The following is a 13,933-nucleotide window of genomic DNA, read 5'->3' as shown; positions in this document are numbered from 1 at the left end:
TCTGAGCGGGACTGGACCCCATGGCATGGCGGCCACCCCAATAAACGCTGCCACAGCCTCTGTCTGCTCTTTGTGCCTTTCCTTGGGCTCCCGCCAGCGCGGTTACGGCACAGCCGCGTCCCCCCATCCCCACAGTCCCCCAGGAGGCCATGGCAGATTTGGGCGGCGAGGCGGCGTCAGGAGAAGCGGCGCAGGAAGGCGGCGTGGAAGCTGGTGAGGGTGAGCAGCACCCGCTCCAGCGTCTCGGCCGGCGGCAGCAGGGACAGCCTGGGGGGACAGGAGAGAGAGGGGGGGCAATTTGGGGGGGGACGACACACATGGCCGTGGGGATGAGCCACCACCCCGGGGATGAGCCACCATCCCTGGCGATACCACGTGGGGATGGGGTGGGATGGGTACGGGTGCGGGGACAAGGCTGGGACGGGAAAGGGATGGGGAAGGGGGACTCAGGGCAACGCGGTGGGGTGTCCCCCAGCACCCCCAGCACCCCAACCCAGCGGCCCTGAGTTACCCCACGTGGTGGGTGCCCTCTGGCTGCCCGAACTCGCTCCCCGGGGCCAGCACCATCCCCGTGGCCTCCAGCAGCTCCTGGCAGAAGAAGACATCGGGCTCCAGGCCCAGCGCCTGGGGGAGAAGGGACGGGAGGGTCACCCTGTGCCATGGTGGGGGGGGGTCCTGTCCTGGGGTGTCCATGGCCCCAGGGTGTCCCATGGCCCCAGGGTGCCCTGTACTCCCATGGTGTCCCCCCTCCCAAGGTGTCCCACGTCCCCATGGTGTCCCCTCTCCCGTGGTGTCCCCTCTCCCAGAGTGTCCCATGTCCCTGGGGTGTCCCACGTCCCCGGGGTGTCCCACATCTCCAGGGTGTCCCACATATTCGGGGTGAGTCATCTCCCATGATGTCCCCCGTCCTGTGGTGTCCCCCCTCCCAAGGTGTCCCACGTCCCCATGGTGTCCCCTCTCCTGTGGTGTCCCCCCTCCCAGAGTGTCCCATGTCCCCCGGGGTGTCCCACGGCTCCAGGGTGTCCCACATACTCAGGGTGATTCATCTCCCATGATGTTCCCCCTCCCAGGGTGTCCCACGTCCCCATGGTGTCCCATCTCCCATGGTGTCCCACATCCCAGGGTGTCCAATGTCATTGGGGTGTCCCACATCCTCAGGGCGTCCCACATACATGGGGTGATTCATCTCCCATGATGTCCCCCCTCCTGTGGTGTCCCCCCTCCCAGGGTGTCCCACATCACCGGGGTGTCCCACGTCCCCATGGTGTCCCCTCTCCCATGGTGTCCCACGTCCCAGGGTGTCCCACGTCCTTGGGGTGTCCCACGTCCTCAGGGCGTCCCACATACATGGGGTGATTCATCTCCCATGGTGTGCCCCCTCCCATGGTGTCCCCCCTCCCAGGGTGTCCCACATCACCGGGGTGTCCCACGTCCCCATGGTGTCCCCTCTCCCATGGTGTCCCCCTTCCCAGGGTGTCCAACGTCATTGGGGTGTCCCATGTCCCCAGGGTGTCCCATGTACTCGGGGTGATTCATCTCCCAGGGTGTCCCCCCCTCCCGTGGTGTCCCCCCCCCAGGACTCCCCCCACCCCAGGGTGCCCCGCACACCCCAGCGATGGCTCCTGTCCCCAGGACGCCCCCGTGTCCCCGGGGTGCCCCACACTCCCACGCCGTCCCACGTCCCGGGGGTGGCTCCCGTCCCCAGCGTGCCCCCCCTCCACCGGTGTCCCACAGCCCCGGGGGGCCCCTCCCCACATCCCCGTCCCCCGGGCGCTCACCCGGGCCTGGCGCAGGGCGCGGGGCGGGAGCTGGATGCGGGGGAAGGCGCGGGCGCCGCCATGCAGGGGCCGGCAGCGGATGCCGGGGGCCCGGCCCAGCACCTCCTGCACCAGGCGGGCGTTGTGGGCCAGGTCACGGTGCAGCCCCTGGGTGTGCTGGGGGGTGGGATGGGATGGGATGGGATTGGGAATGGGATGGGGATGGGATGGGATGGGATGGGATGGGGATGGGATGGGGATGGGGATGGGATGGGGATGGGGATGGGGATGGGATGGGGATGGGGATGGGATGGGGATGGGGATGGGATGGGGATGGGATGGGGATGGGATGGGATGGGGATGGGATTGGGATGGGGATGGGATGGGGATGGGGATGGGATGGGGATGGGATGGGGATGGGGATGGGATGGGGATGGGATGGGGATGGGATGGGGATGGGATGGGATGGGGATGGGATGGGATGGGATGGGATGGGATTGGGAATGGGATGGGATGGGATGGGGATGGGATGGGATTGGGAATGGGATGGGGATGGGGATGGGATGGGATTGGGAATGGGATGGGGATGGGATGGGGATGGGATGGGATGGAATGGGGATGGGATGGGATTGGGAATGGGATGGGGATGGGATGGGATGGGGATGGGATGGGATGGGGATGGGGATGGGATGGGATGGGGATGGGATGGGGATGGGATGGGATGGGGATGGGATGGGATGGGATGGGATTGGGAATGGGATGGGATGGGATGGGGATGGGATGGGATTGGGAATGGGATGGGATGGGATGGGATGGGATTGGGAATGGGATGGGGATGGGATGGGGATGGGATGGGATGGGGATGGGATGGGATTGGGAATGGGATGGGGATGGGATGGGGATGGGGATGGGGATGGGATGGGGATGGGATGGGATGGGATGGGATGGGATGGGATGGGATTGGGAATGGGATGGGGATGGGATGGGGATGGGATGGGGATGGGATGGGATTGGGAATGGAATGGGGATGGGATGGGATGGGATGGGATTGGGAATGGGATGGGGATGGGATGGGATGGGATTGGGATTGGAATGGGGATGGGATGGGATGGGATGGGATTGGGAATGGGATGGGGATGGGATGGGATGGGATGGGGATGGGGATGGGATGGGGATGGGGATGGGGATGGGGATGGGATGGGATGGGGATGGGGATGGGATGGGGATGGGAGGGGATGGGATTGGGATGGGGATGGGGATGGGATGGGATGGGAGGGGATGGGATGGGGATGGGATGGGATGGGATGGGGTGGGGATGGGGATGGGGATGGGATGGGGATGGGGATGGGATGGGGATGGGGATGGGATGGGATGGGATGGGGATGGGATGGGGATGGGGATGGGATGGGATGGGATTGGGATGGGATAGAATCATAGAATCTTTCAGGTTGGGAAAGACCTCTAAGATCATCAAGTCCAATCATCAACCCAACACCACCATGTCTACTAAACCATGTCCCAGAGTGCCACATCTACATGGATGGGATGGGGATGGGACGGGGTTTGGGCACATGCGCCAGCTCCCACCTCCTGCAGGGCCTGCTGGATGGGATCTCCGTCCTCTGGTGGGTCCATGAGGAGGTCGAGCAGGATCCGCCCCAGGACACAGGGCCGGGGGATGGACTGTGCCAGCTGGAACGGCACCACGACGCCCTCCTCCATGTTCACCAGCTCCAGGAACCCCGCACGGAAACCACTCCTGGGGGACACAGAGCTGCTCCTCACCCCCCACCCACCCACCCACCAATCCACCCGCCATCCCACAGCACGGCCCCCCCCCTTATCCGGCGCTGCCGGCACTCACTCGCCGGCGACACTTTTGGAGAGGGAGTAGAAGGAGACGAGCTGGACGGTGGAGGCGAGCGGGGCACCCATCTCCCCCAGCACCCGCTTGAAGGAGAGGAAGGGGCGGTCGGGGAGGAAGGCTCGTTCCTGCTGCACCTGCGGCACCCAGGGTCAGGGGGTGCTGGGGCGGGGGGCACGGACACCCCCCCCACCCGCCACCTGCCACCGGCACCCACCTCGTCCGCCAGCAGCAGGACGTTCTCCTCGCCCGCCAGCCGGATGATGTCCTCCATGCTCTGCCGGCTCAGCACGTGCCCTGCCAGGGCGGGGGGAGACCCCTCGTGTCCCCCCCAGCCGGGGAAACCGAGTCACGGGGCCACCGCGCCGCCCCACAACTCACCCGTGGGGTCCCCGGGGTTGACCACGCAGAGCGCCTTGGGGAGGCATCGCGCCCGCGCCCGCCCCAGCGCCCGCCGCACCGCGTCGCCGTCCACGGCCCAGCCCCGCTCCTCGGCCAGCGGGTACGGCACGGCCACGGCCCCCGCCAGCCTCGCCGCCGCCCCGTGGAGCGGGGGGCCCGGCACCGGCACCAGCACCCCCGTCGGCTGCACCGCCGTCTCGTCCACCAACAGCGACATGACGAACTGGGGTGGGGATGGGAATGAGCTGGGGGGGGGGGTGGATCCGGCACGGGATCCCCCCCCGATGGGGATGGGGACGGGTGCTCACCGGGAGGATGCTGGCGGTGCCGCTGCAGAGGACGACGTTACCGGGGTTGCAGGGAACGCCGCCGTCGCGACGCTCGAGGAAATGGGCAACTCTGGTCGGGACCCCCAGTGCCCGGTGCTCGTGGTTGTACCCCCCTGGGGACGGGGACAGAGCCGCTCCCGAGCACCCCGAACCCCACGGCACCACGACGACACACACACACGCACACACCCCCCCCAAAAAATGGCCTTGCCAGGAAGGGGCACCCCATGGGACTGGGACCCAGCACCCCACGGGCTGTGCTGGGCACCCTATGGCTCTGGGCACCCTATAGATCGTGCAGGCACCATATAGGCTGTGCTGGGACACCCTATAGATCATGCAGGCACCCTATAGATCATGCAGGCACCCCACAGGCTCTGCTGGGACACCCTATGGATCATGCAGGCACCCTATAGATCATGCAGGCACCCCACAGGCTCTGCCAGGACACCCTATGGGTCTGGGCACCCTATAGATCATGCAGGCACCCTATAGATCATGCAGGCACCCCACAGGCTCTGCCGGGACACCCTATAGATCATGCAGACACCCTATAGGTCATGCAGGCACCCTATAGATCATGCAGGCACCCTATGGGCTCTGCCAGGACACCCTATGGATCATGCAGGCACCCTATAGATCATGCAGGCACCCTATGGGCTCTGCCAGGACACCCTATAGATCATGCAGGCACCCTATGGGCTCTACCAGGACACCCTATGGGTCTGAGCACCCTATAGATCATGCAGACACCCTATAGATCATGCAGACACCCTATAGATCATGCAGGCACCCCACAGGCTCTGCCAGGACACCCTATAGATCATGCAGACACCCTATAGGTCATGCAGGCACCCTATGGGCTCTGCCAGGACACCCTACGGGTCTGGGCACCCTATAGATCATGCAGACACCCTATAGATCATGCAGGCACCCTATAGATCATGCCGGCACCCACAAGCCCTGCCAGCCCCCCTCCTCCCATGCCGGGCACCCCATGGGACCCCCCCAAGCACCCTATGGGCCATGCCAAGGGTGACACCAAGCCCCCCCACCCCGTACACTTGTCCCCCCCACCCCAACGATGCCGAGCACGCCCCGAGCCGTGCCGGACCCTACCGATGTTACCGGCGTCCATCTCCCGCAGGACGCGCCGTGCCCGGTGCCGGGCAGCCTCGGGCAGAGCGGGGCTGCTGAGCAGCTCGGGGCAGGCACAGGCGGCTGCGACCTGGGGGGACACGGACGGGGGTGACGGGGGGGGGGGGAGGGACGGACACACACCACGCACACACGGTGACCGTCCGGTGGTGCCAACCCCGGTGCCCGGCTGTACCTGGCGCAGGACGGCCAGCGGGCCGCGGCCCATGGCGTGAGCGTCGTCGCTGCTGCAGTCCTCGGGGACGCCGGGTACCGCTGGGGTGCCCCGTGTCCCTTCCGCCGCGGCCATGGGCGCTCTGCCACCGTCCCTGCGGGGGGGGGACAGGGGGACGGGGGGAACGGGGAGTGACGGGGGGGGGGAACGGGGAGGGAACGGGGTGGGAAATAGGGTGGGGAACGGGGAGTGACGGGGTAATGGGGGTAACGGAGGTAACGGGGGTAACGGGGGTAACGGGGGTAACGGAGGTAACGGGGGTAACGGGGCAGGTGACGGGGAGTGACGGGGGGGTAACGGGGAGGGAAAGGGGTGGGAAATAGGGCGGGTAATGGGAAGTGACGGGGGTAACGGGGGGAGGGTAATGGGGAGGTAACGGGGCGGGTAATGGGGCGGGTAATGGGGTGGGTAATGGGGTGGGTAATGGGGAGTGACGGGGGGGGAATGGGGGGGACGGGGGTAACAGGGAGGTAACGGGGCAGGTAACGGGGGGGGGGGACGGGGAGGGAAAGAGGCGGGAAATAGGGCGGGTAACGGGGAGTGACGGGGTGGGAATGGGGGGGTAATGGGGAGGTAACGAGGTGGGTAATGGGATGGGTAACGGGGAGTGACGGCGACGGTAACGGGAGACAGGGGGGTAACAGGGAGTGACGGGGGGGGACAGGGCGGGCAATGGGGCAGGGAACGGGGAGTGACGGGGGGATGGGGGGACGGGGGGAGGGGGACGGGGCGGGAACGGGGCGGGAACGGGGGCGGGTAATGGGGAGGTTAACAGGGACGTTAATGGGGAGGTAATTGGGGGGTAATGGGGAGGTAATTGGGGGTAATTGGGGGTAATTGGGAGGTAATTGGGGGGTAACTGGGAGGTAATTGGGGGTAATTGGGAGGTAATTGAGGGGTAATGGGGAGGTAATTGAGGGGTAATTGGGAGGTAATTGGGGAGTAACTGGGAGGTAATTGGGGGTAATTGGGAGGTAATTGAGGGGTAATGGGGAGGTAACAGGACGGGTAACGGGGTGGGTACGGGAGCAGGAATTCGGGCAGGTCGTGGGGTGGGTAACGAGGCCGGCAATGGAGGTGGTAAAGGGACGTTGGGAGGGGGTTGGGGCGGGCACAAGGCGGGTAACGAGGTAGGTAATGAGGTGGGTAACGAGATCGGTAACGGGGCAGGTAACGGGATGGTTAATCAGGCAGGTAACGAGGTAGGTAATGAGGTAGGTAACAGGATGGTTAATCAGGCAGGTAATGAGATGGACAGGTAACGAGGCAGGTAATGGGATGGTTAATCAGGTAGGTAACGAGGCAGGTAATGTGACAGGTAACGAGGCAGGTAATGGGATGGCTAACCAGGCAGGTAACGAGGCAGGTAATGGGACAGGTAATGGGATGGTTAATCAGGCAGGTAACGAGGCAGGTAACGAGGCAGGTAACGAAGCAGGTAATGGGACAGGTAACAGGATGGTTAATCAGGCAGGTAACGAGGCAGGTAACGAAGCAGGTAATGGGACAGGTAACGGGATGGTTAATCAGGCAGGTAACGAGGCAGGTAACGAAGCAGGTAATGGGACAGGTAACGGGATGGTTAATCAGGCAGGTAACGAGGCAGGTAACGGGATGGTTAATCAGGCAGGTCAGGCAGGTAACGAGGCAGGTAACGGGATGGTTAATCAGGCAGGTAACGAGGCAGGTAACGAGGCAGCGGTGGGTGGGGAGGGGGCTGGGTGCCCGGGGGGCACCTGGGGACAGCGGCCGTGGTGGGTGACGGGGATGGCGGGAGGTGGGCAGGGTGACGGGGGGGGGGTGGGCATCGCTCCCCGGCACCCCGTGTCCCCGGCACCCCTGGGTGCCCCGTGCCACCCACAGCACGTGGCAGGAGCCGGGCACAGCGGGACCGACCGACGGCCGGGACCCTGCCCGCCCCGGGCACCCCGGCACGCGATGTACCGCCCCGGCACGCCACGCACCGCCGAGCCCCTAACCATTAACCCGGGCCCCCTCCTGCCCCCCCGGCCGCGCTCACCCGCAGCTCCGGCTCCTGCCCCGGCCATGGCGGCGGTTGGCACCTCGGGGGGCTCCGGCCGCCCCCCGTCCCCAGCGAACCCCGGCAGCCCACCGGTGACGTCGTCTCCGCTGCAGCCCCTGCTCGAGCGGGCGGCCGCCATCGAGGCGGAGCTGGCCCAGGTGAGAGACCCACGGGACCCCACGGGACCCCACGGGACCCCACGGGACCCCATGGCCACCCAGAGCCCCACGGGGACCCACAGGCACCCACAGCCCCATAGAGACCCACAGGCACCCATGGGTCTCCACAGCCACCCAAAGCCCCACAGGACCCCCCCAGGCACCCACAGGTCCCCACGGCCCCAGAGCCCCACGGGACCCCCAGACACCCAGAGACCCACAGGGACCCACAGGCACCCAGGGACCCACAGGGACCCACAGGGACCCACAGGCACCCACTGCCCCACAGCCCCAGGGCCCCACAGCCACCCACAGGTCCCCACGGCCACCAAAACCCCACGGGACCCCCAGGCACCCACAGCCCCACAGGACCCCCAGACACCCAGAGCCCCACGGGACCCACAGACACCCACGGGTCCCCACGGCCACCCAGACCCCGTGTCCCTAAAGCCCCCCCACAGGGCACAGCTCCCACCCTGGGGTCCCCCCACCTCGTTGGGGTGCCCTGGGATGCTCTGGGGTGCCTTCCCCTCCCCAACGCCCCCCCCCCCCCCCCCCCCGGCCATGTCCCCCGGGCTTGGGGGAGGGGGATACGGGGGGGCACGGGACGGTGTCCCCCTGAGCTGCCTCCCGCCCCCAAGGGCACGGACAAGCCCTTCACCGAGGTCACCCGCTGCCATTTCGGGGACGCGGTAGCCGCCGGCCACCAGCCCGCTGCCTTCCTCCGGCAGGTAACGGGGACCCCCGCGGCTGCCCGCACTTGGGGGGTGCCCCACAGCTGAACCCCCCCCCACACACACAGCCATGGGGCCGCTGAGCATCAATCCAGGCACCACCAACGCAGATGTGGGGCACAGCTGGATCCGTGACACCCACCCACCCACCCAGCACCCTGGGGATGGGTGGGGAGGGCCGGATCCTGACCCTGGGGGTGCCCCCGGGGTGTCGGGGTGGGGGGGGCTGTGACGGGGGGGGGTCACCGGATCCCTGCAGGTTGCCGCCATCTGCGCGTACCCGGAGCTGCTGGGTGCCGAGTGCGTGCCGGCAGACGCCAAGCGCCGCGCGGGCCAGATCCTGCGGCACCTGCAGGGCGGCAGCCCAGGTACGACGGGGACGGGCGCGCCTTGGGGGGGGTCCAGCCCCACGGATGGGGAGCACGGCACGGAGGGTTTGGTGGATTCGGTGACGCCGGATCCGTCCCCAGGGGCGTACAACCTGGAGTACGTGACCGACACCGTGGCCGAAAGCGTGGCCCGTTACCTGGAGCGAAGGGACGGCGGCATCCCCAGCGACCCCCGCTGCGTCGTCCCCTGCGGTGGCACCGCGGCGGCCATGGTGGTGAGCGCGGCACGGGGCCCGGCGGTGGCACCTCCACGGCCGTGGGAACACCGAGGACCCTCCAGCCGTCGCGGCTCTTCCCGGCAGGACGTCATGTCGCTGTTGGTGGACGAGACGGCGGCGCAGCCGACGGGGGTGCTGGTGCCGGTGCCGGGCCCCCCGCTCCACGGGGCGGCGGCGAGGCTGGCGGGGGCCGTGGCCGTGCCGTACCCGCTGGCCGAGGAGCGGGGCTGGGCCGTGGACGGCGACGCGGTGCGGCGGGCGCTGGGGCGGGCGCGGGCGCGATGCCTCCCCAAGGCGCTCTGCGTGGTCAACCCCGGGGACCCCACGGGTGAGTTGTGGGGCGGCGCGGTGGCCCCGTGACTCGGTTTCCCCGGCTGGGGGGGACACGAGGGGTCTCCCCCCGCCCCGGCAGGGCACGTGCTGAGCCGGCAGAGCATGGAGGACATCATCCGGCTGGCGGGCGAGGAGAACGTCCTGCTGCTGGCGGACGAGGTGGGTGCCGGTGGCGGGTGGCGGGTGGGGGGGGTGTCCGTGCCCCCCGCCCCAGCACCCCCTGACCCTGGGTGCCGCAGGTGCAGCAGGAACGAGCCTTCCTCCCCGACCGCCCCTTCCTCTCCTTCAAGCGGGTGCTGGGGGAGATGGGTGCCCCGCTCGCCTCCACCGTCCAGCTCGTCTCCTTCTACTCCCTCTCCAAAAGTGTCGGGGGGTAAGAACCGACCCCCCCAAACTCTCCCTGAGTCCCCCAAACCCCCTTTTCCCAGCCCCCTCCACCCCCTGCTCCCCCAGGGGCGGTTTCCGAGCAGGATTCTTTGAGCTGGTGAACATCGACCCGAGCGTCCTGAAGTGCTTCTACACGTGGGGGATGTCGGTGTACCCCCCCATCCTGGGGCAGGTGATGCTGGACACGGCCATGCAGCCCCCGCTGCCCAACGATCCCTCCTACCCAGCCTTCCAGGAGGTGGGTAACGCCGGGTCCCCTCCCCGCAGCCGGATGCCGTGGGGACACCTGGGTCCTGCTGGTGGCAGGGGGTGATGTCCCACAACTTGCTGAAGGAGAGGTGGGCTCTGTGCATCCCATCCTATCCCCATCCCATCCCCATCCCATCCCCATCCCATCCCCATCCTATCCCCATCCCATCCCATCCCATCCCCATCCTATCCCCATCCCATCCCCATCCCATCCCCATCCCATCCCCATCCCCATCCCATCCCCATCCCATCCCATCCCCATCCCATCCCATCCCATCCCCATCCCACCCCCATCCCATCCCCATCCCCATCCCATCCCCATCCCATCCCCATCCCATCCCAATCCCATCCCATCCCAATCCCATCCCATCCCATCCCCATCCCCATCCCATCCCATTCCCATCCCCATCCCATCCCCATCCCCATCCCATCCCCATCCCATCCCAATCCCATCCCCATCTTCATCCCCATCCCCATTCCCATCCCATCCCCATCCCATCCCCATCCCATCCCATCCCATTCCCAATCCCATCCCATCCCCATCCCATCCCATCCCATCCCCATCCCATTCCCAATCCCATCCCATCCCCATCCCATCCCATCCCATCCCATCCCCATCCCATCCCCATCCCATCCCCATCCCATTCCCAATCCCATCCCATCCCCATCCCATCCCATCCCATTCCCAATCCCATCCCATCCCCATCCCATCCCATCTCATCCCCATCCCATCCCCATCCCATCCCATCCCATCCCCATCCCATCCCCATCCCATCCCATCCCCATCCCATTCCCAATCCCATCCCATCCCCATCCCATCCCATCCCATCCCATCCCCATCCCATCCCCATCCCATCCCCATCCCATTCCCAATCCCATCCCATCCCATCCCATCCCATTCCCAATCCCATCCCATCCCCATCCCATCCCATCCCATTCCCAATCCCATCCCATCCCATCCCATCCCCATCCCATCCCCATCCCATCCCATCCCCATCCCCATCCCATCCCCATCCCATCCCATCCCATCCCCATCCCATCCCATCCCCATCCCATTCCCATCCCATCCCATCCCCATCCCATCCCCATCCCATCCCATCCCATCCCCATCCCATCCCCATCCCATCCCATCCCCATCCCCATCCCATCCCATCCCCATCCCATCCCATCCCCATCCCATTCCCAATCCCATCCCATCCCATCCCACCCCCCAGCACACCCAGGGGCTGCGCCGTGACCTGGCCCACAACGCCCGCCTGGTGCAGGAGGTGCTGGGCCGGGCCCCCGGCATCCGCTGCCGGCCCCTGCATGGCGGCGCCCGCGCCTTCCCCCGCATCCAGCTCCCGCCCCGCGCCCTGCGCCAGGCCCGGGTGAGCGCCCGGGGGACGGGGACATGGGGAGGGGCCCCCCGGGGCCGTGGGACACCGGTGGAGGGGGGGCACGCTGGGGACGGGAGCCACCCCCGGGACGTGGGACGGCGTGGGAGTGTGGGGCACCCCGGGGACACGGGGGCGTCCTGGGGACAGGAGCCATCGCTGGGGTGTGCGGGGCACCCTGGGGTGGGGGGAGTCCTGGGGGGGGGACACCACGGGAGGGGGGGACACCCTGGGAGATGAATCACCCCGAGTACATGGGACACCCTGGGGACATGGGACACCCCAATGACGTTGGACACCCTGGGAAGGGGGACACCATGGGAGAGGGGACACCATGGGGACGTGGGACACCCCGGTGATGTGGGACACCCTGGGAGGGGGGACATCATGGGAGATGAATCACCCCATGTATGTGGGACACCCTGGAGCCGTGGGACACCCTGGGGGACATGGGATACTCTGGGGGGGGACACCACGGGAGAGGGGACACCATGGGGACGTGGGACACCTTGGGAGGGGGGACACCATGGGAGGGGGGACACCATGGGAGTACAGGGCGCCCTGGGGCCATGGGACACCCTGGGGCCATGGACACCCCAGGACAGGACCCCCCCCACCATGGCACAGGGTGACCCTCCCGTCCCTTCTCCCCCAGGCGCTGGGCCTGGAGCCCGATGTCTTCTTCTGCCAGGAGCTGCTGGAGGCCACGGGGATGGTGCTGGCCCCGGGGAGCGAGTTCGGGCAGCCAGAGGGCACCCACCACGTGGGGTAACTGGGGTGGGGGGGGGGCAGTGGTGGGCATGTGTGGGTGACAGGTGATGAGATGCTGGGGGCGGGTGGTTGGGGTTGGGTGATGAAAGGTGGTGCGGAGGGTGGTGGTGGGTGCTTGGGGTTGATGTTTTGGGGCTGGGTGTTGGGGTGGGCAGTGTTGGGGTGTCATGGGGTGGTGGGGGGAGATGGGTTGGGTTGGGCAGCTGGGGTGATGGGAGATGCTGGGGCTGGTGGGGTGGGTGGGGGAGGTCTGGGGCGGGTCAGGAGGTCTGGGCTGGGTTTGGGGAGCTGGTTCAGTCTGGGGTGTTGGGCTGGGGGAGACTGGTTTGGGTTGGGAGGTTGAGGATGGATGTTGGGGTTTGAGGTTGGGTGTTGGGGGCTGGTTGGGGGGGGGGGGGGGTTGGGGTTGGGGTTTGGTTTGGGTGTTGGGTGCTGAGTTTTGGGTTGGGTTTGGGGCTGGGGGTTGGGTGTTGGGGTTGGGTGTTGGGTGTTGGGATTGGGTGTTGGGGTTGAGGTTGGGTGTTGGGGTTGGGTGTTGGGTGTTGGGATTGGGTGTTGGGGTTGAGGTTGGGTGTTGGGGTTGGGTGTTCACTTTGGGGTTGGGAGGCTGAGGTTTGTGTTGGATGTTGGGGTTGGGTGTTGGGTGTTAGGGTTGGGTGTTGGGGTTGGGGTTGGGTGTTGGGGTTGAGGTTGGGTGTTGGGATTGGGTGTTGGGGTTGGGGGTTGGGGTTGGGTGTTGGGGTTGAGGTTGGGTGTTGGGATTGGGTGTTGGGGTTGGGTGTTGGGATTGGGTGTTGGGGTTGGGTGTTGGGGTTGAGGTTGGGTGTTGGGATTGGGTGTTGGGGTTGGGTGTTGGGGTTGGGTGTTGGGGTTGAGGTTGGGTGTTGGGCACTGAGGTTGGGTGTTTGCTTTGGGGGTTGGGTGGTGGGGGCTGAGGTTTGGGGTTGGGTATCGGGGTTTGGGTTGGGTGTTTGGGGCTGGGAGGTTGGGTTGGAGCTGAGAGGGTTGGCAGGGTTGGGTGGTTGGAGCTGGGTGTTGGGGGCTGGTTGACACGGGGAGCGTGGGGTCGGGGGCTGGGGGCAGCAGAGTTTTGGTGTCGGGGGCTGGGTGCTGGCTGGGACAGGTGGGTGAGGACCGGTTTGGGGGGGGCTGGTTGAGGTTGGACAAGGGGGATGTCACGGATGGCGGGACTGGGGAGAGGGTTGGGATGGAGGGGCTGGTTGGGGACCACCGGGTTTGATCACCAGGAGGTTGTTGGGGTTGGGTGGAGGGGGGGTGGTGAGACCACCCGTGTCCCCACTGTGCCCCCCAGGCTGTCCCTCCTGCTGCCGGCCGAGACGCTGGAGCGGGTGCTGCTTGCCCTCACCCGCTTCCACGCCGCCTTCCTGCGCCGCTTCTCCTGATGTGGGGGGCCACCCCGGCCCCGTGTCCCCACCCTTGACCCCATTAAAGCCCCCCCCCCCGAGATCGCACTGCACCTCCGCCACCCCGTGCTGGGAAAGAGGGAACCCCGAGGGACCCGTGTCACGAGTGCGGGGGGGGTCTCAGCCCAACCCCAACGGCTGTTGGAT

General features: G+C 66.9%; 2 protein-coding genes across 5 annotated transcripts; one reads left to right on the top strand and one right to left on the bottom strand.

The window, feature by feature from the left end:
* Positions 1 to 2: 2 nt before the first annotated feature.
* LOC129203724 (alanine aminotransferase 1-like) lies at positions 3 to 7,187 on the bottom strand (the record flags this gene model as incomplete). Its single annotated transcript, XM_054818591.1, has 11 exons — positions 3 to 267; positions 512 to 624; positions 1,779 to 1,934; positions 3,345 to 3,516; positions 3,622 to 3,758; positions 3,839 to 3,918; positions 4,003 to 4,246; positions 4,332 to 4,465; positions 5,472 to 5,580; positions 5,686 to 5,892; positions 7,125 to 7,187. Coding segments are annotated over 11 exons (1,506 nt in total), but the record flags the coding sequence as incomplete, so codon positions are not given.
* A 307-nt stretch (positions 7,188 to 7,494) lies between these two features.
* On the top strand, positions 7,495 to 13,834 carry LOC129202274 (alanine aminotransferase 1-like). 4 transcript variants are annotated; one of them, XM_054814743.1, is made up of 11 exons: positions 7,504 to 7,905; positions 8,547 to 8,636; positions 8,899 to 9,007; positions 9,110 to 9,243; positions 9,331 to 9,574; positions 9,659 to 9,738; positions 9,819 to 9,952; positions 10,033 to 10,204; positions 11,430 to 11,585; positions 12,247 to 12,359; positions 13,675 to 13,834. In XM_054814743.1, the coding sequence occupies exons 1-11, from the start codon at positions 7,663 to 7,665 to the stop codon at positions 13,763 to 13,765; spliced, it is 1,566 nt and encodes a 521-aa protein (XP_054670718.1). In that variant the 5' UTR covers positions 7,504 to 7,662; the 3' UTR covers positions 13,766 to 13,834. The 4 variants fall into 4 exon arrangements, with proteins under 4 accessions (XP_054670717.1, XP_054670719.1, XP_054670716.1 ...); XM_054814742.1 differs by having other exon boundaries at positions 7,495 to 7,905; positions 9,110 to 9,574; positions 11,481 to 11,585; XM_054814741.1 differs by having other exon boundaries at positions 7,501 to 7,905; positions 9,110 to 9,574.
* Positions 13,835 to 13,933: the final 99 nt, after the last annotated feature.

The sequence above is a fragment of the Grus americana genome, chromosome 2 (assembly GCF_028858705.1).
Source record: "Grus americana isolate bGruAme1 chromosome 2, bGruAme1.mat, whole genome shotgun sequence".
Classification (NCBI taxonomy): Eukaryota; Metazoa; Chordata; class Aves; order Gruiformes; family Gruidae; genus Grus; species Grus americana.
The sequence above is the reverse complement of the archived record's forward strand: the minus strand, read 5'-3'. Positions and strand labels throughout refer to the sequence as shown.

What these genes read in the sequence shown, in the direction of transcription:
- LOC129202274 (XM_054814741.1), top strand. Translation starts at nt 7,663, where the DNA reads ATGTACCGCCCCGGCACGCCACGCACCGCCGAGCCCCTAACCATTAAC. An exon ending in TCGAGGCGGAGCTGGCCCAG is followed by an intron (nt 7,906 to 8,546) that starts GTGAGAGACCCA and finishes CCCGCCCCCAAG; the next exon opens with GGCACGGACAAGCCCTTCAC. An exon ending in CCTACCCAGCCTTCCAGGAG is followed by an intron (nt 10,205 to 11,429) that starts GTGGGTAACGCC and finishes CCCACCCCCCAG; the next exon opens with CACACCCAGGGGCTGCGCCG.